Source organism: Aquarana catesbeiana, linkage group LG02, assembly GCF_042186555.1.
Source record: "Aquarana catesbeiana isolate 2022-GZ linkage group LG02, ASM4218655v1, whole genome shotgun sequence".
Taxonomy (NCBI): domain Eukaryota; kingdom Metazoa; phylum Chordata; class Amphibia; order Anura; family Ranidae; genus Aquarana; species Aquarana catesbeiana.
This window is the reverse complement of record NC_133325.1, coordinates 238,788,448-238,812,987: the sequence shown is the minus strand read 5'-3', so window position 1 is coordinate 238,812,987 and position 24,540 is coordinate 238,788,448. Positions and strand designations below refer to the sequence as shown.

The 24,540-nt window shown below is 39.9% G+C and overlaps 1 protein-coding gene across 2 annotated transcripts in view; it reads left to right on the top strand.

Moving 5' to 3' along the window:
• TBC1D4 (TBC1 domain family member 4) overlaps positions 1-24,540 on the top strand; it is a 265,438-nt gene that overhangs the window by 200,536 nt on the left and 40,362 nt on the right. The window contains exons 9-12 of one of the 2 annotated variants that reach the window (XM_073614263.1): positions 3,857-3,928; positions 4,626-4,864; positions 8,046-8,195; positions 22,627-22,787. In XM_073614263.1, the coding sequence (XP_073470364.1) occupies positions 3,857-3,928; positions 4,626-4,864; positions 8,046-8,195; positions 22,627-22,787 (622 nt within the window). The remainder of the gene's footprint in view (positions 1-3,856; positions 3,929-4,625; positions 4,865-8,045; positions 8,196-22,626; positions 22,788-24,540) is intronic. The other variant, XM_073614264.1, reaches the window with a different exon arrangement.

Genomic DNA, 24,540 nt, shown 5'->3' with positions numbered 1-24,540 from the left:
ATGGTTTGGGGCTGCTTTGCTGCGTCAGGGCCTGGATGGATTGCTATCATCGAAGGAAAAATGAATTCCCAAGTTTATCAAGACATTTTGCAGGAGAACTTAAGGCCATCTGTCCACCAGCTGAAGCTCAACAGAAGATGGGAGTTGCAACAGGACAACGACCCAAAGCATAGAAGTAAATCAACAACAGAATGGCTTAAACAGAAGAAAATATGCCTTCTGGAGTGGCCCAGTCAGAGTCCTGACCTCAACCCGATTGAGATGCTGTGGCATGACCTCAAGAAAGCGATTCACACCAGACATCCCAAGAATAATGCTGAAATGAAACAGTTCTGTAAAGAGGAATGGTCAAGAATTACTCCTGACCGCTGTGCACGTCTGATCTGCAACTACAGGAAATGTTTGGTTGAAGTTGTTGCTGCCAAAGGAGGTTCAACCAGTTATTAAATCCAAGGGTTCACATACCTTTTCCACCTGCACTGTGAATGTTTACATGGTGTGTTCAATAAAAACATGGTAACATTTAATTCTTTGTGTGTTATTAGTTTAAGCAGACTGTGATTGTCTATTGCTGTGACTTAGATGAAGATCAGATCACATTTTATGACCAATTTGTGCAGAAATCTAGATCATTCCAAAAGGGTTCACATACTTTTTAATGCAACTGTGTGTGTATATGTGTGTATGTGTGTGTGTATATATGTGTATATATATATATATATATATATATATATATATATATATAAATAAAAAGACTGTTAAAGTTCTGAATTTCTTCTGAAATGTTCATTGCCTTTTTGTTTCATTTATAAGGGCCGGTTCACATGCATTTTGAGTGTGTTGACAGAGCTGAGGCTGTCAATCAGCTGGAGATCCCTCCCCTATCACCTTTTCTTTCATGGTGTCTGGAAAACTTGTCAGAAGTGACTCATGTAGATAGCAGAGTAATGGAGCAGCAGACAGCAATGGCACTTGGTGCTCCAGATTGAGACAAGTACACACTACACAGAGATGTGCTTTTTTCATAATTCATGTCTGAGGTTTACAAACACTTTTTAACTCTCTTCCTGACCTATGATGACAAGCGTACTAAGCAATGTTATCACCCTAGGACAGAGAGTGTTAGGACTACACAAAACCTCCCTCTCTTCCCTATAACAGAGGTAGGTGCCTTATAGTCCCCAGAGAGAGCAGGGAACGATGCTAAGTGATAACTTCCTGTACTGTCTACCCCTGCACTGTTATCAACTCCTAGGATTTCTGTCTGGAAGAACGCACACACACACATATATATTGTGTATAGATATATACATTTTTTATTTTTTTTTTATTGCACCCATCACCCATATACAGTAATAGAACACTTTAATTCATGCTCGCTCCCAAGCTGCCTCTGTGTGGCCAAAAGGCCCACAGAGTGTGGCTCTGCCCCCTGCTTCCTACTCACTGGCTGTGATTGACATCAATGGGAGCCAATGGCTGCCACTGTTCAACATTTTTCAATAAAATAATTTTCAAAATCGTATTCTCATTACTTTCTGGACACACCTAGTAAACTGCCACAAAAATAAAACAAATTTAGCCGATTTAAGTCATAGTATGCACCGTACACTAGCACATTATAACAGACTTACCTGTACACAGAGCTCTTCAGTGCATTGCTGTCACAAATTCCTGGCACTTCCATTTTCATCCAGTCTTCCTTCCAGGTTTGTGTGCTCCGGCTATATGAATGGCCCTGTATGGAGCTCTGAAGGCAGGGCACAGGTATGCCGTCCCTTCAGAGCGCATGCGCTGGTGATGTCACTGGCTGCATCCCCTGCAAATATCTCCTAAACAGTGCAAGTTTAGGAGATATTTACTGTACCATAGACCTGTAGGTACAAGTTAAAAAGTGGACTTGTCTTCCACTTTAACTTCATCCCCGAGCCTCGTTTTGAGATTTGTTGTTTACAAGTTACCATTAAACTCTCTCTAAATTGTGCATTTTTATGGAAGTGCATCAAAGATGCAGCAAGCATGATTTTTTTTTTTTAATGCACAGCTCATAAATCACACAGGTGTGAACAGTGCCTAAATAATGTACAATGTAGCAATGTGTACAAAATACTTTGTTGCAGCTGGAAATAATGTTATTACATAAAACTGCTGCATATGCACATTTTATCTAGATAAATACAGAAATCTCCACTGAGAAGTTATACACCTTAGTGCACACATCAAGATTATAAAAAGAAGAATGTTATGATGATATAACTAGCATTTATAGCATTCCATCTACTGCATTTCTAATGTACACACAATTGAAAAGTGAAGTTTGGATTGGTTGTTATGGCAAACACTCCTTGTTTTTACAGTTATCTTAACAGTGTTTCTCAACCTTTTTACCTTCGAGGAACCCCTGGCAAAAAGCCTGAGTTCCTGGGAAACCCCTGACATTTGATGGGATCACTGAGCTGTAGATTTGGCAACAGTTAGAAATAGCATTAAAAAGTAGATTAAGTATTAATACATACCTCCTTATTGTGAAACTTGTGGTTTCTTTTTTTTTTTTTGGCACAGATGCTCAATTCTGGGTTGAACTTGAGATAAGCAGGGTATAGAGCACCCATTCTCAACCAGGGTTCCGTGGAACCCTGGGGTTCCTCCAGAGGTTGTTAGGGGTTCCTTGAGCTGTGGCTGATGAACCACCTATTTGATGATGCCTACAGAGTTCAAGGTTCAGCACCACTTAGTAAAGCCAGCAGCATGACACCAAATATCTTTTTAGCGGTCTTTAAGGGTGGCATTCTAAACACCACTTTAAGGGGGGCATTCTTCCTATTGACCACTAATATAAGGAGCATTGTTCTTATTGAGCCCTGATGATTTGGTTATAGTAAGGGTTCCTCGAGACATGAAAATTATTTTTGGGGTTCCTCTAGGGTTAAAGGGTTGAGAAAGCCTGGTATAGAGAGAGGGTCAGCAGGGTAGAGCACAGGGGATCCAGGAGGGAACAATACAAGGGGGCCAGGAGAGCACAGTACAGGGGGGCCCAAAGGGAACAGTGCAGGTGGGCCAGAAGGAAATTGGAGGGCACAATACTGGGATCTGTAGCGGTTTTCCTCATAGCTCAGAGAAGCTGCTGAAATAGATCTTATCTTGTGTGCTAAATCCCCCCTGCCCTCCTCTCTTGTCCCACCCGAGTGATGTCACACACAGGTACCTGGGATGGACAGGAGGGGAGGGCCAGTTGGGATTGGCGTGGGACAATGATGGCAGTTGTTTTCCTCTGCCCTCTGCAGCCTGGCAGCTATGTGGGTATGCAATCTACTGTTCACCTGCTTGTGGTGAACAGTAGATTGTGGTGGAAACCCTGGGGACCTCTTGCTGTCTTAACGTTTACACCTTCAAAAAACGGGAAATCCCCCTAGCGGGGCTTTAAAGCAGCCAATAATGTGGTTTACAAAATACGAAAAAGTAGATAATAAATAATTGTATTAGTACAACTTACTGCATACTGCCCTTTGTTATCGGTATTGTTTTTTAACTTATTGCTTTTGTACTCCAGTTCATGTCCTGACTTTCGATGTCAGTATCATTATACTTTTTTGTACTAATAAAATTATTTATTATCTACTTTTTCGTATTTTGTAAACCACATTATTGGCTGCTTTAAAACCCCGCTAGGGGGATTTCCCGTTTTTTGATCCAATACTTGGGGTGCGCAGCCCGTTTGTAACTCCCGTGAGTGTCCCTTTCTTTTTTGTGAACATTTACACCTTTTAATATTTTTAAATGAAAAAAAAAATGCAGGGTCAGATGGATAGCATTTGTCCGTATGGTCCAATTAATGTTGACTTGTGTTTGTCTACAGGGTGCAAATCGAGTGAGAGGACGACTGGGCAGCATGGATAGTTTTGAACGTAACAGTTTTGCCTCTGACAAGGTACATTTTTCTATAGCATATACAGTATATAAACGTATTACTAGATGATACTATGGCAGGAATGGTTCATTTTGGTGTTTTGTGTGTTGACAGGATAAGGTTCCTCTGGAAATGTACAGTATTTTAGTAGGAACCTGTGATCATAACAAATATGACTTTTTGTCAAAGCTTGGTTACACATGGTGTTTTCTCCACCTTGCTTACAGTTGTGTACATCGCTGTACTTCCTGTTTCATGTAACCAGTGTTTTACAGAGAAATACAAAATATCCCTTTATGGCTGCTTCACCCTGAAGTGATAGACACAACAGAAGTATGGTTTTGTGTTTCTTGTGTGGCTGACTTACCAGCCTCTATTATAATAATAGACTGTTTTCCAGGATATTATACTGACAGCACAGGAAACTTGTGTCCAGGAAGCCGGCAAGAGAGAAAAAAAGTCAGCAAGGCATTATTGTTCACTACAAAAACAGGCGTGCTTGCCCCTTTGATAAGAGTCTGTGTTCTCTTCGGTAGTATGGTAGATCAGAAGCCTGAGGTTGCTCTGTGTTTTCTATTTTCTAATCTCACAAGCTACCTTGCTGTCGGTGATTTTGTTTTTGGATTTCAAGAGCGGGCATTAAGGACTGTAGAATACTTCTGAATGAGCTATATTTATCGTAAGTTGGAAAGATTGCTTATATTTTGTGTCACCGCAGGACGGCTCTCCTGGGGATTCTCCTCCGGCCACCCCACCGTCTTCTCCTGTGTCATCGTCCTGGCAGTCATTTCCAGAGGAAGACCCAGACTCCCCCCAGTTTCGCAGACGGGCTCATACTTTTAGCCACCCACCATCGAGTGCCAAGCGGAGGATAACCTTTCCTGATGTAAAGCAACCAAGCAGCAGATCCCCCCTTCAAAGGCAACACTCACTAGCCTGTGATGGGACACAAAGCAGGTCAGTCAACATACAATGGCATCTCTAAAATGAGACTACTACACACAATGAATGTCTTTTACATATTTATGGAGTTTAATTCATTCTTTCTTAAATCACAGTGAATTACTTCTGTTTAACATTTTGCCTACCCCCCCCCCCCCCCCCCCCGTGTGTCAGAAGTAATCAATTTCCCTAATAATGCATGGTAGATGCATGTTTTAGGATAGTTTTTAGCACTCATATCCATTTTGTTGCTAAGGTAACATGAAAGCTGTATGCAGTAAATACAGTATATGTATATAAATCCCATTGTGTTATGTATAGCTTACATGATCCACTACTGTTTTTGAATTTTTTTTCCTTTATAAAATTATAAAAATAAAGCAAGATATTTCACATACATGTAAAAAAAAAAAGAGAGAATGTGTTATGGAAGCAGATGTAAAAATTGTTTTATTAGCATTACATATCACACTAATGTTTGTGATCTAGAACAGAACCATCTCTAACACAATAACATTTTAAACATAACTTGTTTATAGGGCTAGTAAAGATGAAGGATTATTTTAACTTTATAGCCGGTCATACATGGATTGAAATTAAGCTGGTTCAGCAGAGACCGGATGAATTTCAAATCCCGTATGGGCTAGCTGGTTATACACGAGTCAATCTGTCAATTGACTTGAGTACAACCAGCCTGTTAGGTTTTTCCTGAACGATCGGTGCCACCAGCTGTAGCCAGCAACACTAATCATTGTATTTTGCTGGCAGACTACAATAGCACAGTGGGAGTATTCCATCATCCACATCGAATGTGTGGATGGGGGAATGAAGTCCTTTTTTTCATTTAACCTGCTGATTGAATGAAAAACAAAATGAATTGTGTATGGCCAGCTTTAGAGCATATGATAACATTGGTTTGTAAGTGTGTCAGAGTTGGGCCGGTGACAGTGAGGCATCTGCTCTTTTTCAAACCAATTGCTGCTCCACCAAGTTCCAATGTGATGACAGGTAAACACAGTTCAAATGTGGGAGCAAGATAATTTCCTTAGTAGGAATTGGAGACCAGTACATGGAACACAGAAATTTTACAAGTTGGAAAATCTCCATAATGAGCATCCCCTTAAATAAGCTTATCTTTATGGCCCAAAAGTCACCTGACCACTACAAGCAGTGCTCAAACCAAGAATAAAAAGTAAATCTATTTTATGTCAAGGGGATCATTTCTTATGCACTTGGACTTGCTGTGTACTGTCCCTGCTAAGACTTCTGGCTGATGACGTAATTCTGTAGGATGCGCAGCAATAAATGATTATTTTAAATTATGCAAAACTGTTTTAGAATAATTGTAAATGATATTGTTTTTTTTTTTGCATGAATTAGCATTTTATATTATAGCATCATGGATATAAAGCTGAATCTTTATCCTTTCACTCTAGATCATTGTTTCCCCAGTACCTGTACTATTAATTAACAATGACAACACGTCCTACCTATTAGTACTGCTGAACAGCCAATTGGCACCCTTTTGTCTCCAAAATGTCCGGTGGAATACAAGCAATGCCAGGCAAACTATTTTACTATCCTTGCTGTGGTAGTTGCCATCTGACTTTGGAGTAAGGATATCTTCCCACAAGACAGCCATGCATGGAAACCTTAAAGTGATTGTAAAGTCTCTGTTTCGCTCTCCCTCTTTGCTGCTCCTGGCCCCTCCCTCCTGTCGAGTGCTCCCACAGCAAGCAGCTTGCTATGGGGCACCTGACCCGGGTCACAGCTCCGTGTGTCCATTCAGACACAAAGCCCTGCCCCCTCTCTCCCCTGATTGGCTAACTGACTTTGTTTGACAGCCGCAGGAGCCAATGGCACCACTGCTGTGTCTCAGCCAATCAGGAGGAGAGTCCCTGACAGGTAAGACACTCGTGGACATCTCTGGAGAGAGATGGGGCTCAGGTAAGTAATTAGGGGGTGCTGGGGAGGCTGCTGTACACAGAAGGTTTTTTATCTTAATGCATAGAATACATTAAGATAAAAAAAACTTCTGCCTTTACAACTCCTTTAAGCCCTACAGTATCCCATCTACCCCAGTGGTACAAATGCCACACTCTAGGAAACACTTCCCTTGACACATATTTAAAAACAAACAATGTAAGGGCAGGTAAATGTTCTTTAAAGTGGTATATATAAAAAACCTTTCAAAAACTAATTGATTCCTGAAAATAACTACCTACTGTCTAAAGCCGGTCATAAATGGATTGAAATTTGGCTAATTCAGCAAGGATCAGCTGAATTTTAATCCATGGGCAGGGTGGTTGTATAGAAGTTGATCTACCAATCTACAACCACCCTATTGGAAAATGTTTGCTTGATAAGCACTGCCGGCTTTAGCCAGCAGCGCTGATCAGTGTATTTTGACAGCAGGGAAGTCTTCCTGCTGTCAGAATACAAAGGCTCAGCGGGCAGGATTCCCTCATACACCTCAAATGTGTGGATGGGGTAATCCAAGTAATTTTATTCGTTCAACTCGCTGGTTTTTGGGCAAGTTTTTATAGTTGTCCATGACTCTTTTGGGAAGATTCGCCTTTATATTTGTACCAAAACAGAAAGTGAGGGAAAACCCAAACTTTTACAGTTGTCACCAGAACTAGAGCTGTAGGGAAATCTTTTAATGAGGACACCACTTTGGAGACAACTGCCCCCTCATTTTTGTGAGATTTCTTCTAATTTGTTATTGTGTCTCTGGGACAGGAAATGAGAGGAGATCCCCCTAATGGTTCAAAGTTTTTAGCTATACATAGTCTTTAAGAACTAGTCCTCTCTTTATTATTCAAGCTGTTGTAGTTTGTTTTCTACAAAATCAGCTGGCATCCATTTACTAAAACACCTTTATAACACAGTGGTATAAATCTAATAGCTTACATAAACTGTTAAAGATGTAAAACAACCTCATTCCTTATGAGCCTTTTCCAAATATGTTATCCTGCCTTTCACACCTTTTAATTGATGTAACTTGCTATTCCCTAAAGAAATGAATATTATTATGCACATAAATTGTAATAAGCAGTTTGATGCAGAGCTGTATAAATGCTTCTGACGTTTTATTTTCTGGTACTGTTTAGTCACATATAGTTTTTCCTGCTTTTCCCTGTTCTGATTTTTTAAGAAACAACTGCTAACATTGTTTTCTGTTGCTGAAACTTAGCCCCATTCCTATTGTTCGGCGTGTCCGCACTGAGAGTGAACCTTCGTTTTCCAGTCTCCCCTCATCCTTCACTGCCCCTTCTTTCCTGAAAAATCTTTACCAAGGTTCGGGGAGAACACCCCCCCAATCTGAGAGAGATGCTCCCAAGAGGTGAGACCTGGTACAGCTGCCTCTCGTACGCCTCCTACTCTAATTCTATGTCTGGTTGCGGCTCACTTGCCCTGCTGGATTAACCAATTTTGGACTACCATGGGATGCAGTCTGCATGTTAATTGTACTTGTCTGTGACCCAGTAATTTCTGTAATTGCACTCTTAAATGGTAAAATGTTCAACACAAACAGCAGCAGCTTAGCAAGTTTTAGGGTATTTGTAAATGGTGTCACACCAGCACTTTTCAATTGTGCTGTTGTCAGAATAAAAGACAATATTTTTATATGCTGTTTATACATTTTCTATGAGAAGGGTTTTTAAGTTGAACAGCATGCTGCTAAATTTCTCTGTTTTCAGTATACTGTTATACAGTATAGTATACAGTATACTGTAGCTTTCTGAAGATGACTGTTTAAAAAAAAAAAAAACAGCATAACAAAAAAATTGTACAGGTAGCAGATAGGACTTATTGCAGAAAAATAATATTGTAATTTACGGTGCACGATAGTGCTCTGGGACAGTATGAATAGGGGTAATTTTAATCAATTGCTAGGGCATTACCCTCCTCCTTGCACCCTATTGCCTGACATTTGTGTCACTAAGATCTCTGTGTTGACTGCAGTGTCAGTAGCTTCCCCCGTGATTAATTTGCTTTGTAAAAAAGTGAATCTATTGACTGATATGGAGAATAATGAAAGCACAGGAGAAGACAGTTTTGAGAAAGACAGTCCTTGTTGTACGGCTAATCACAAGTGTTTTCACAATATCCAAGAGTGTCTTTATAAATACGCCAAAAAATGATTTTGTTATACAACTGTCAAAGTTGCTGCTAAATCATTCTTCACCCTTCAGTGGAAGTTTGCGGTTTAAAATTTAAAGTTGAACTATAGGAGTGATCTGTATTGCATACTTAATATACATGGTTCGTTTCTTTCGCTTAGCCTGCGGTAGTGGATGGAGGATTCCCCCACCCCCCAGTAACAAAATCCTACAAAAAAAAAAAAATGCAAAATTTGCAACCATCTTTATAAACTGGCCTTTAGGAACCAATATTCCCCCCCCCCAAAAAAAAAAAAGAAAGAAAGCATTTGTAAATAGGCCATTATAGCTGCAGTAGGGCTTTGCAGGTGTACTAGGTTGTAAATGGCACTGGTGTGACACCTCTCTAAAGAGTGAACATTATACCATCACATTTGTCTGTCTCTACAAAATACTAATAAATATGTTAAGTCTTGCATGACACAATCCTGAATAGAATTGCTATGTATATTAACATATGTTTTTACCCCTACAGTAAAAATATGGTAAGTAAAATGTTGTGATGCAGGCTGTTGAATGTGTGGCATTAAATGTGCAGGTTCTGAACACTTCCTTATTGTTCTCTAGTACTAATTTTGTTTGTTCTTCAAAGTCGAAGGCTATGGTACTACCTGCATGCGCAGAGTTTTCATTGTAAATTAAGCTATGCTAGAAGATAGAAGAGAAAAACTTTATTAGTAACACTATTGAGGACTTTACGCTCCTCTTAAAGCCCTCTTCAGTTTGAGATGCTGTTGTCTTCAGTTTGAGATGTTCCTGACAACATTAATGTGACCTGGAGTTGGTTCTTTTTGACCTGCTTCAAATAGATTTTGTAAAATCTGCTTAAAAGGGAACAAATGCCCATCGACAAACGTCTTTTTCATTTGTAGGTTCTTGAGATCGTGACAAGCAGTTATGAACAATAAAACAATGTGTACTGTTCAGATCAGATGTTTTTTGGTCAGTACAAGTGGCCTTCCTTACATTGTTCTTGATCTGGTAGAAACGTTCTTTCCTCCTTATATCACTAAAATGGCAACCATTACTATTCAGATATTTGTAAGTTAAAATGTTTTTTAACAAATGTGTTAAGGGTACACTCAAGCCAAAACTAAACCTTAAACCGTGGGATGCATACTGGGAACACAGATGTTCATTACTAGTTGTGGGGGTTTTTTTTTTTTGTTTAACCAGGCATCATTGTAGGGCACCAGCCCAACCCTTTTTGTTAGTAATCTAGTTGGGTTACAATGTATGTTTGTAACTCTCTACACGCTCATTTCTGCCCCACATACAAACCTGATGTGAAAAAAAAAAATCAGTACTAGGGCATTTTCACAATCGCCAATCTGGTTTGAGACCTGCTTTTGTGAATTGAATGTGAGAAGTGATGCAGGGAGAGGAAGCTACACAGTGCATGCTTCAGGAAGTACACTCTGTGATCCTTTGAGCTGCTCTCTAGATTCTGACTGTAGTGGGTTACATAAGTTGATGGATTGGTAGCATAGTTGTTTTGTTTGCTGGATAGTGTCAGTAGTTGATGTTGTGTACAATATATTTATTTCTGATTGCACATCAGAGGTATGGCTAAATTACTGGCATGAACCAGAAACCTATGGTATACCCCTAACTGCATGCAATCCATGCTTCATACAATGTTATAAACATATGAGCATGGAAAGCTCTTCTAGCTTCTGTTTGGTAAACTGGGGAAAAGGATGAGCAATAGTGAGACATGGTCTAAGAGACCCATTCCAGACCACTAGTTTAATCGTTCAGATATTGGTTGTTGCATCTTTAAGTAATGCTTTACTGCTGGTTTACATTGATAGTATACAGTTATTTAAAGTGGTTGTAAACTTCCGACATGAAATATGAACAAAGCGTATCCTTCTATTGTGTGTACTTGTCTCAATTAAAAGCACTAAGTGTCATTTCTGTTTGCTGCTTTGTTCAATTGCTATCAGCATGAATCACTTCTGACAAGTTTTCCTGACACCAAAAGATAAATGGTGACAGAGGAGGGAGATCCAGCAGATTGACAGCCTCAGCTTTGTTCCTGTTACTATGTAGAGGAGGGTGTGTCCCTTCCCTCCAGTCAGCTCTGCAGAGAGTGACTTCAGCTCTCCAACCCTTTTTTTGAACTCTCAGACAAGCTTAAGAATGCAGCACTTTGAATGGATGTAGAGAAGAGAAGACTGCAGATAGACAGATACAATTTATGTAGGAGGATTTGTTTCATCCATGTGTATCACCCAAGGATAGTCCCTTTACTGGGTATATGTAAGGGTTTACAACTGCTTTAATAGTGAGAAAACCTTTCACAGACTCGATGTAAGCTGTTGTGTAAATGCTTAATTGATATGGTTTGGTAATATTACTGCCCGTTGATCTCCTTTGTCAGAAAACCCAGCAACAACCTATTTAAAGTGTCCATTGTAGTGTGTACAGGCACTTAAAACATTAAATGCCAAAACATTAAATTGCTGTGCTATTTTTATTTTTAGTGTGATAGTTTATGATAAAATGGAATAGTTGAAGGTGATATGGTGTGCATACCATATGCTACATAGACTGAGTTACAGTTTTTACTTTTTGGTATTCTCTAATATTCATGTGGGTTAACACAAGACTAATCAGTAAGGAATGGCAGGCAAAACGACAATGGCTGCAGCAATCAGGATGCATCTTTTCACCAACAGTCAGTCAATGCATATGTTGTGTGTACTGATGTTATTTCTACATTGCAGCCATGACTCATCTGCACTTACTGTCATGGAAGAACAATGTAAATGCAGTCATGCAAAAAGGTAAGTACACCTCTTGGGAATTGTTGATTTTTTTTTTCAACATATTTGAACAGGCAAACTTTGGATCTTCATTCAAATTGTGACTACAGATATGGGTGACATACTTGAACATATGACACACAAAATTAAAATTTTTTTCATTCTAATAATCTAAATTTAATGAAATACACATTTTCAAGTACACCCTTACATTTAGAACACCAAATACAGTATCCCCAAAAGTCTTTGGGATTTCAAATATGCCTCTAATAGCGAAAGATACAACTATCACAATAACCAGTTAAAAGTCTTATTACAAAAGCTTAATATTAAAACTTAGGCCAATAAAACATAATGGCAATCGCATTGAAAGCCGTAGTCTCCGTGTTTTGCGGGATACCCTTCTTCTTTGGGGACTCTAATGGCCTAAAAAAAATATCAACAGTTTTTATTGGCAAACACTCCTTCGATGCAGATACACTCCAAAAGTGGGGATGGGCACATACAATAAGTCCCTATACAATAAGTCCCCCTATTCAAAAGGCATTTAATGAAATGCCCTCAAGATCTCTGGCAATTCTCTACACTGTGTCTTTTCCTCAAAAAATGGTATGCCGGAGGGACCGAGTTGCGTCATCTCCGGGACCCCTGCATCGGCAAAGTTCCTTGTACATCCTTCCATCCTTCTGGAACACCAGTGCACAGTGTTGCCTGTGGCACAGGACCGGGAGCCACATAGATGCTGCTATCTGTTGGGCATAGTCATGACAACACACCGTGTGAAATGAAAGCCTTCTCATTACCGATTCTAATTGAAGTGGCTTTTAATGGATTACCTTTTATGCCTTCAATTTGTGCCACCAATGGGGTTCTAATACAAGCTAGACTGATAACTTGCGCTCCATCATGATCCACCTGTTATTCATATAGATGAAGACCAGGCCTTCTAGAATAAACCAGGCCTTTGGACAAACCAAAGATATATATATTTGTCTGTCCACAGTAACAGTAGACATGTTTGGTGCAAACCAGAGACAGCATTTGAGAAGAACCTCACACCAGCTGTTAAGCATAGTAGTAGAAATGTTGTGGTCTGTAATTGCTTTGCTGCTTTAGAGCATGGGTAGCTTGCAGTCAGTCAACTGTGAATTCTGCATCAAATCAAAGTGTTCTTGATGAGAATGTGAGGTTATCTGTCTGAAGTTCAATTGGAATACCAACTAATAATGCCAAAGGTGTACTTACTTTTCCCACAGTACATCATTACATCTATTGATATATTTGTTAAATAGATGACTGAGAATGTGAATTTTCTCTTTTGTTTTTAGTTAAGCATATCACCTTTTATCTGTAGGTGCTGTTTGAATGTGTGCCTGTTCAAATATGTTGAAAAAGGCAACAATAACTGTGGTGTGCACTCACTTTTTCACATGACTGTAACTGACACTGCAAAGCCAAAAACAGCCACAAGGAAGGATGATCTGCCTTGAGAGAAACATTTTATGTATTTTTAAATGGGTTTGATGCATTTTTTATGAGTTTCTGGGAGATCGCATTACATTCTTCATGACTCCTACAGAGGTTTGTAATCTAATCTAATGCAGCAGAATAGCGCACATTCCACATTTACAAAAACACAGTGCACTGCATGGCAGAGCAAAAAGCACAACAAATGACCCCTGTTTCAAGATCTTATTAAAAACTTTGAGTTCCAGATTCTTTAAAATGCTTTACAAAGCTTGTCCGACACAAACTATGAACAGGCATGTACACAAGCCCTTACATTTTTATCTAACATGGTATCTGCAGTATCTAGAAGGTCAAAAAATAAAAAAATGGCACACAGTTTTGAACAATATTAACCCAAATTTACCACTAACCAATTTGGTGATGTCAATGTCATTCTATCCAAACACTATACACTATAAACAGAACAGAAACCCCTGGAAATAATTTACCTGGGTAAAAAAAGTGGCTACTCCAATGACAACAAGTCGTGGTTGAGTTTATTCAAGAACAAGATCATTTATTTTAATGTATGAAGAAGTCTATATAAAGTTTTAAATAAACTGATTAACCCCCCAGCATTAAAGGATTCACACATGATAAAAGGTGCAAAATACAGAACACCTGAATGGTAAGTATCACCACACACAAAGAACTATGCCACGGCAAATCACAGCTGTTTACATGAAACAACTGCTTGTCGATTCGATATATAGTAACAGCTCGTGTGTGGATCTCCTTGGGAGCTTGCGCTAATCTGCTACTGAAATAAGGTCCCGCTTAGTCCCCTAGGTTAAATTCATGCATGGGAACCATATTAGCTATGATGGTGAACATTCACACTTCTCAACTGATCAAAGCTTACAAAGCTATCAGTGGTTCATATCATGAGAGATATGCGTATTGCATAACATTTGTGGAACTGGTAAAGTTTTGACATGCTTAGACATGTATAACTTAGATGGATGCTGCCTGGAAAGGCTGTAAAAACAGCTGGCATGCACATATAGCGCTCATTTTGTTGATATTGGCTTCCATGTATTTGGATGCAATTGTTTCAAAGCACAGCATTGCCTATATACATGTAACTTACATAATTAAGCCAGTTATAGACTTGCTATAGGACAATTGGTGACAGCAGAAATGTTTTGCCAGTGCTGGAACAGCTGTTATACATTCTACTGATTTTGTGAAGAGTACACCCTTAAAGTATAACTTTTATAAACATTTTTCTACTTTTGGATAGAGTGGAGAGGGATTAGAACACCTGTCAGTTTTTTTCTACATTCTTTGCCTTGTTATGGAGGTTCACCCTCTTTGTCCATTATCGTTGAAAGTGAAAATAAAGATGGGCCCAAATTTTGGGTTTGCCCCCAGAAAAGTAATGGAGGGGAAATCTTCCAATGGAGACATTGGTTAAAGGGAAGGGAAATCTCAGAAATGGGTCACAGATGGGGAAAAAAATCTAAAATAAGAAAAACAAAGTTTTGGCCTACGTCTTTATACCTTCAACAAGCGGCACCGACACTTGTGATCATCACAGCGCTGTTGTCCAGGTCCGGTCCATTTCCCCATGCTGATGGCCAAGGCTGGGAGTCCACGTTAACTGATAGTTTCCTGCATTATGTACATGACCATCCATCCCCACCACCACCAGCAACCTTGGTTTTATCCTGCTGGTGATCGCACCAATCATCCATCTTCTTATGTGAGTCCTGATGTCCTTTTGATATGTGACGACCTGATTATTTCCATAATTTGCCTGTCAATGATGGAGCGTGCCATTCGGATCTACTGTTAACCCTTTGCATCATATGATTACATCGCTTGTTTTCATATCTTTCTGGTAAGCAGATTGATAGCACGTGGGTGTGGGGTGCTTTTCCTTTGCACACTGAAGTTTGGTGGAGGCTTCACGTCATCTCTACTCCTTATTGATTTTCTATGGACTATCACATTTATTTGTAAATTTGTTTCACCTAAGCGCTGCATTTTGACTTTAAAAAAAAAAAATCTGATATAGGTTATAACCCTCCTTTGCGCTATCCAAAATGAAAAAAAAGTTTTGCCTAAAGTTCTACTTTAAGCCTCAAAGATGCACCGTGACTGAATTTGTTGAAGGAGAAGTCCAGCCTAAGCTCGTTTGGCTGGGCTTCTCCTATGGATCACAGGAGTGCTATTCGTTTTGCACTCCTGTGACCCGTTTTCAGCAGAGAGCGGGCTGAAGTCCGCTCTGTGCTGATGTCACAGGAATCAGTCCAGGTACTGCATCATCGCGACAATGGAAGTCGGGATCCACCAGTTGCCTGGACTGACCCCTGTCACAGCCTCTCAGCGAGCCGCTGAGAGCCTGAGATGACTGCTCCCTGCCCCTCCACAGCTCAGCACTCCAGTGAGTGTAGAAGAGCAGAGTGGAGAGATGCTGATTGATAGTCAGCAGCTCTCTGTTCGGGGAGCTGTGAGAACCGAGCCATCCGCGATGTTTGATGGCTCGGTTCTCAGTGTAAAGGCGCCTGGGGGACAGATGCAGCATCTGACTGATGCTGCATCCAGCTAGGAAAGTATGATGGGGAAAAAAACCCGCAAACCCATACTTCACTTTTAAAAAGCACACAAACTGTACTTTGAGTGTAATCAATTGGTTGTAATCAAAACGAGGTCTGGGCTTCTCACATTTGTTGTGGCAGATGTGCTTTCGACCTTAGAGCTTGGCTCAGAGGAACTCGGAAATCCATGCATTTTGCTGTCCTGATGATATGGCGAGAACAGAATGATCATGTGACAAACTGTTACTTCTAACTAGTTAATGTTGGTTTCTCTGCTAAAAAGAGAAAATCAATTGAATACCCCAATCTGCCTTCAGGCATGGGACCATTGCTACATAATGACAATCTGCCAATAGTGAAGCCACCAGAGAAATGGAGCCGAAACAAAATAGACAAAGATACTGCAAGACAACAGCCAGGCATGGACAGTGACAATGGTCAGAATTTTAAACAGGTTCCTCTGGTGAGTCTCATTCTCATAACACAATGTGATCGTGCGATTTTTCAAAAGGTTCTTGCACTAATTTGGTGCAATTTACAGTGTGACTTAGCCCCATAGAATAGGCAAAGTCACACCATATAACCGTACTGTAAATCGCATCAGTCACATTACAGTAGCGTGACTCAAGCCTTAGCCCCATTAGAACTCATGCAGCATGTCGGAAACATTATGTTATTAAATACGTTGGTCATTGAGTTTTAGAATGATAGCCCTTCTGAAATTATATTTTGTGTTTAGTTTGAAGTCTATTCTATTCTAATTACCAAAAGTGTTCCAGGAAGCAAAATGTTTGAAAAAATGTTTGTTCAGTTTACTATAACTTATTAGGAAAGCTACATTTCTAGGTGTGCGCTGTGCATTGTATCTGAAATGATAGCGTAAGCCTGTCATCTGGTCTGTAAACTTACACTTTTACAGTTTACTTGTGGTATGTCTATCTTTTTATATGAAATATGGTAAACTTGATGAAAGCACAGCATAGCCATTTAACTAACCCTTCTAAAGAGGTGCTGTAGGCTTCTGGCTTGTATATCAAACCTCTGGAAAGAGCAATGATAATATGACAACACATAGTAACATTTCAGTTTATTGAGGTCATAGCAGGGAAAAGGTGAATCATGTTTGCTTGCAAAGTGCTATCTTGACTTTAAAAATTGTGAGTTTCCATTTTTGTTATGTTTGTGGCAAATATGCAGAAGTCATGAAGCACAATATAGTCTGTGTTAACTGATACCTTGATGTGTAGTTTGTTCCTTATTCTGAAAAAAGCAAAAAGGAAGCTTGCTTTCTCAAGTTAAAACCAACATATGTTGCAGACCAAAGCCACAAAGCATCAGTAGTTATAATTTTTGGTTAAGACAGAGAAAGTAAATAAAACTTTGAATTTAACATGCGGCTGTAAAATAACAATACCGCACATGCCAGAACAGGTATGCAAAGCAGAGAGTAAGCTAGAAGCAAATGTCATACTGTTTTCTAAAAACAACATCTCTAGTTTGTGTATATGAGACCAGCAATGTAGCTATATCTGATCTAACCGCATCACGACTGTTACCTAAAAACACAAGATGGCATAAAGCTCACATTGGTTCTTCTATTATGATTGACAGCTCAGTTTTGTCATACAGGAGGAGCTCCCAAAAATGTGTTTATCTATTAATAGGTATAACTGATATAGCGAAGGCAAACCTTTAACACCTTCCCGTCCAGCCTATAGCAAAATGATGGCCGGCAGTGGTTTAATCGTTATGACTGGGTGTCATATGACGTCCTTTACAACATGCCGCTCATGCTCGACGATCAGTGGTGCGGTGTGTCACTTGGACACACCGCATCGCCAATCCTGGTAAAGAGTCTCTGGTGTATGCGCTTTACCATGTGATCAGCTGTGTCCAATTACAGCTGATCACAGTGTAAATAGGAAGTGCTGAGTATTCGCCATTCCTCTATTCACGCTGACCGCGCGTGAGTAGAGGAGAACCGATAAGCGGCTCTCCTGGCGGTCTGCACTGATAATCGATGCATTGATTATCAGTGCAGTCCCATCAGCGATGCCTGCCTGTGCCCACCAGTGCCGCCCATCAGTGCCCATAAAGGCTGCGTATTAGTGCCACCTCATCAGTGACGGCTATCAGTGCTTGCCGGTGCAACTTCATCAGCTCACATCAGTGAAGGAGAAAAATTACTTATTTGCAAAATTTTGTAACAGAAGCTAGGAAAAACTACTTTTTTTTTTTTTGGTCTTTTTTCATTTAAAAATAAATTCATTTTATTTTCAAAAATAAAAAAACTCGGTGATTAAATACCACCAAAAGAAAGCTCTATCTGTCTCAAAAAAAAAATGCTAAAAATTTTGGTTGGGTACAGCATTGCATGACTGCACAATTGTCATTCAAAGTGCAACAGCCCTGAAAATTGACCTTGGCAGGAAGAGGGTGAAAGTGCCCAGTATTGAAGTGGTTAAACACTAACTGTTTTCATTTTTTCTCACCCTAAAAGGACTGCTTTTCAGAAATGGCAGTACTATTCTTCTGATGAATTTAAATACAATTAGCTTTGCATTTTTTTTTTTTAAGAACAACATTTGGCAATGTGCATTGGTTCTTTAGTGAATCACCTATTAGCTGATTCTAATTCCGCCTATGAATGCTAACTGAAGACGACAGGTTCTACGTTCAAGAGGCATATATAAACTCAATGGGATAAAATAATGTGACATTAATGACATTTCATGCTAGCAGAGATACATAGAAAGGTTAAGCCTGACTTGTTTAGAATCCAGAAACATAACTGTGAATAATGTTTGCTGAAAGCAGAAGTTTTATTGCCAAACCTGTTATTATTTTATACATCATTTACTCACTCTGGATTTGAGTCATTATTCAGAAAGTGGGTAATTTAAAGTACAACTAAAGGCTCCTGAATCTAAAAAAGTACCAAATACAGTTACTATGCTATGCCCAAGCCTCATAAAGCAGACAAAAACTTCCATTACCTTCACAGATTGAGTCAAATCCCCCTCTCAAACACTGCTGTTAATCTGGAAAGCAGTGGGCGGGAATATGTGTGGCTAGGTGCTGAATAACAGGCGATAGGCTTGTGGATGAGTAGTAGCAATGCTGATGGCAACACCCCTGCAAGAAATTTTTACCGCACTCTAGTACAAGCAGACAAAGCCTTCATGAAGGGTTACAATGGTGATCCGAATTCAGGAGCAGTGTGGTATTGCATACAGAGTGCCAGTCTAGTAATCATGTGAAGATTGGTTTTAGCTAGTCCCCTCCCATATGCCATGGCCCTCGGATGCATTTCACACTCCTTCTGGTTAATGGGACTATAGGTCACACCCACCCCCACCCATTCCCCAGATACAACCATAACACCACCACACCGAGTTTTGGCCAAAATGGCCACGACACTTTATTGGTTTACAATGCTTATAAACATCCATTATAAAAAATCCAACTTGCATAACATAAACAACACATCATCAAATGGGCTTTGCCCAGTTATCAGAACTTGGGCAGCTTAAACTTTATTAACAATGAATACATTCCCCCCAGATTCCGGGGTTACCCAACCACACAAATTGACACGACGGGAAGGGAGGGAGCTCTTCTTTTCCTTGTCCTGGCCACTGCAGAGGAAGCGATAACCCCTCTGGAGCCCTTATATAATCTACCCAGGGAATTACAGAAACTTCCAGGATTTCCCATTGGATAAACTCAGATCCCTCTTTAGAAATATTTAAAGGGACAATACCCCCACTTCCCCCTAACACCCTACCTAAGTAGGGTAACCCATTGAATTATTCTAACAGGTCCTAGTGGCCCCAGTCCCAAGAAAGCGGGCCCAAATAAGTGTGCCCGCTTTTTACAATCTTAGAAATCTACGAAACATATCAATGCACGGCCAAATCTTCGTATGATTTATCACTAGGCTGACACTCTCTGTGCAGCTTTGCTCCCTTTTGCTGGATGGTTGTACTCTTGAGCTTGACAGGACAGCATTGAGCATCGGCACCTTGTAAATAGTTTTGGAGTCACCAGGTGGCATGTGCACAGCGGCTTTGAGCCATACTTTCTTTATCACACCAGTATGGTATTGATGCACACCTTTCATAGAAAGCTGCATTAGATGGACTTCACTGGCAAGATGAGACTTTTCAAGGAGTCTAAGAGAAACCTGTAAGTGCAGATGCTAATGTGCTACAGCACATACATTATTTCCTTAATGGGAGGCCATAGATCTACTTCAGGGATCTCCAAACCTTGGCCCTCCAGCTGTTGCGGAACTACACATCCCATGAGGCATTTAAAACTCTAACATTCACAAATATGACTAGGCATGATGAGAATTGTAGTTTCTGAACAACTGGAGGGCCATAGTTTGGAGACCCCTGATCTACTTTAATGCACTTTTAAATAGTAAGATATTTAACCTGTAAAACAAAATACAATAGGAATTAATCTTTTGGTTCGGTAAGTTTCTTGATGCAGTTAAAATGGTTGTAAACCATTACATATACCCAGTGAAGGGACTATCCTCAGGTGATACATAGAGATGAAACAAATCCTCCTACATAAATTGTATCTTTCCATCTGCAGTCTTCTCTTCTCTACACCTGTTCAAAGTGCTGCATTTATAAGCTTGTCTGAAAGTGCAGAAAAAAAGGGATGGAGAGCTGAAGTTACTCTCAGCAGGGCTCGGTGGAGAGAGCTCTAAAAGGTGTTCGGAAGGAAATGGAAACACATTCCCCTTCACACAGCTCACAGGAACAGTGCTGAGGCTGGCAATCAGCTGGAGATCCCTCCCCCGTCACATTTTTTCTCTTGGTGACAGGAAAACTTGTCAGAAGTGATTTATGCCGATAGCAGAGGAATGAAGCAGGGGACAGAATATTATAGAGGGATATGCTTTGTTCATGTCTAAGGTTTAGGTGTATGGAGACATGCACATGAAGGCCAGACTGTAGACCCGATTATGGCTCTAGTGGCCTGTTTTGTCGTTGTTTACCACAAGAGAATATACCACATGGCAGAGGCCAGCATGAGACAGGGTAAGACATAGTCTACTCTGCTTAGCAGACAATACATAATGGATACTTTACACTCGCTAAATGCATCCTGAAAGCAACAACTACTAAAATGGAATGAAAATCTTTTTAAGTAGGACTTTGTAGATAAGATCCTATGGAGATCCTAGTTCACATAGATCACAAGTCAAAAGTAAAATTATGTTTGCTTTTATCTGATTGTTTAATATGTACAGTACATGTAAATTTAGCTAGACCAGAATTGCAAATTGCACTTAACAGTCTCAGGCTGTGGTTTCTCAGGAAAGCTCTTATGTGGAACTTCTATTTTGTGGAACTTCTACATTTCTACAATTAAGATATAGGCCCCTTTCACACGATCGGACCGTTCAGGTCCCCCTGTCAGTTTTATTTTGTTATGTTAGTCTATGGAGCGACTGATGTCAGCGGAGACATGTCCGCTGACATTCGACCCGGTCCGATCCGCTGAAAAGCAGATGGATGGCTCTACGTCCAGGTCCGTCGCTGGTGGATCGGATCGGGTGAGATCTGACGAAAACGGACATGCTGTCCGTTTCCGTCCGATCCCTCCATAGGTGGCAGCGGCGCCTGACAAGCCCCTCCCCGCTCAGTGAGCAGAGAGGGACTGATCTCCCGCTGAGCCGGCGGACCGAGGCGGGCTCTGTGGAAACGGAGTCCACCTCGTGTGAAAGGGGCCATATTCTTGGATAGAATGATACTGTTTTAAGTAGGTCTTTTTGTAATCTTTCATTTTTAAACAATAAAGAAACGTAAAAGTTGCCAGTATACTGCAACTGTTTGGTGCCTACAATACATTGAGGCCAAGAGCAACACATACAGAAATTGGTCAAATTTGTTACGCTTCATTATATTAGACAATAAGCAGCTCAAAAAAGGTCTATTGCATCTACAGCTAACTTGGCAGTTTAAAGTTTCTGGTTCATGCCTTATATGCCAGAACCTGATGGGTGTATAGTAGTGTTTTTTGACCAAACATTTATATCTTGCTATGGACATTTTCTGGAAATGTTTTTTGTGAAATGGATTATGCTACTTATAAATGTGATCTTCTTTCACAGTTAAACTTGAGCATATAAATGTGATTTTAGCTTAAGGGTCCTCTGTTTAGTCTCGGCTAATGTAATTGATTACATATAATAGATGTGATGGTTACATTGACAACCATTTGCCTAGTATAGACAACAACGAGCTGGGTGATACAGGGCATGGTTTTGAGCTATACGGTGAATTTTTGGTGTGCCGCTATTTCTTTGGGAAACAAACAATAACTGTATGGAGATGTACTCTGAGTTACAAATTAAGCAGATTAATTATCACATGCAATGTATTTACATGTGTAAAACTGCAGCATCTTTTGGTGCAGTGTGAAAGGTTAATAGGAGCCACATACATTTTTTTTTCTTGTGATATAAATGTAAAGGGTACTGTGCAGAAATGGCAGTGGATTTACCCACCAAGATATAGATGTGTGATTTATGTGTGTAAAAGTGCAGTAAAGCTACTTACAGAATCTCTCATCTAATTGGATTGAATCGAGTTTTTTTCATTTAAAATGTTATTCACAAATTTAACAGATATAATAATATAAAAATTATAATTTAATTCATGCGTAATGTGCTATTAATTCTGATAATGCTTGCATGGGCTTGGCTGGGTGGTGGTGTATATTTAGTCATTTTTTATATTTGGAAATGTTTTCTTTTTGAACAGTGAAAGTGAAGGAAGGAAGAGAACGATTTCTTCTTGTAGTAATGACTCTTTAAATGCTAGCGGAACACCCCTCATACCGCGACGAGTTTCGTGGCGTCAGCGGATTTTCCTCAGGGTAGCTTCACCAATGATCACCTCCCCCTCAGATATGCAACATAAAGGTATGTGAGCTAAAGTCATGTATAGCTTACACATAAATTATTGCAGTTATCTTTTGATCTTCTACAAGAATCCAGACATGAGATGAAAAGCTTGCTAGGTAATGTACAAGAGTACATATAGAAAGGTAAAAAACTAAAGAAAAATATAAATCTTGTACCTAAAAATGAACTCAAAAAGGTATTTAAAGTGGGCAACCACATTAGAATTGACAGTCTGATTTTTGTCACGCCATGTGTCGGAGATCAAGTATATGTATATCTTATTTATTACAATTCAGTCACAAAAGGTAAGATTCCATTACTTCATATCACATCACTAATGCTAGGCTGTGCATTCAGCTTCTATATAAAACTTCTAGTCAACTTGTTCATTCAGTCTTGGGTAGAAGTGGGCTGAGCTTAAAACATTATAAAGTTTCCTACCTGCGCCTTGTGTGTTTTACTTTTATAAGATGCATTGATCATGTCGTTTCATGGTGTCATTTGTTGGACTGTATGCACAACATATAGTAGTGTAAGGCCTTATGCATACAGGTTAACTTAAGTGTACACTTGTGTGAATGGCCGTGTTTGACACACATCCTTTTGGGTGCGTGTCCCTGAACTCGCACTATATGTAGGTATGTCATATTGGGAGCAGGCTCTTTCTGTGCAGCCGCTGAGTCCCAATTAATTTGAATAGGACCCCCTGCATGTGGATGCATGGAACAACTGTGCAACCGCATGTGGGCACATACGGCCCTTTGCTCATATGTACGCTTAAGTATGCCCATGTGAACGAGGACTAAATCTTCACATTCCGGTGTCAGAAGTTTATGTTTGTGTTCAAGCATGAATCATGCGGTATGACACTGCACAGGCTAATGCATGACCTCTGTCTGTGGTCTAAGAACTGTGAAGAAACTGCTTATCCCACAATTCCTGGGTCTCTCAGCCTAATGCTCTTCAGGTGAGAGTTATGAGTTGGATCATACACAGTCAGGCAGAACAGTTAACAAAGAGCTCACCATGCAGTCTTTCATCATATTATCACTTCCACATTTTTGATGGTGAGGCATGGATTGTGACTTTGTACAGGAAATTATCTGTCCCTTTAGCAAATACGGGCAAGCTAGGTGAATGAATACATGGACATAGGTGGATTGATCAGCCATGACACTACAAACTGCAGCCGCAACAGATAAGCCTTTCATTGCAAGGTAAGGCAAACAAAAAACACAGGAAATATAACTAGGTTCAGCAGGAACCGGCGGAGAATCGAACTGTGTGTGGGTAGGCTGAATGTACCAAGTTGAACGATAGATCAACTTTTTGTACAACCTGTCTTCTGGATTCACTTCAGATTATCGCTAGTGGATGCTATAGCCGCTAGCAATAATCACTGTCGTCTTCCAATTGCTTGGATTCCCCTGTCACCACTGTCTGTGTTTATGGGGGAATCGTGCAAATTTCTTTCCTGCAACCATGGTTTGGAAAGAAATTTGCACCGTCTATGGTCTGCCGAAGCTAATATCTAGTTAAAACAATAGAAAGTGTACATTGCCTTTAAAGTTACTGTAATCTTTATAACTTGCACTAAGAAAACACTCCTGGAGCCTCATCCCCTCCTTTTTTTTTTTTTTTACAGAAAAGTTTAGTGAACAAATCAGCATTACAATATATTCAGCATTCGACAATCAAGTATTCCTTTGTTACATAGTCAGTTTGTATTTCATACCAGATATTGGCAACTTGTAGGTCAATATAGCCGCTT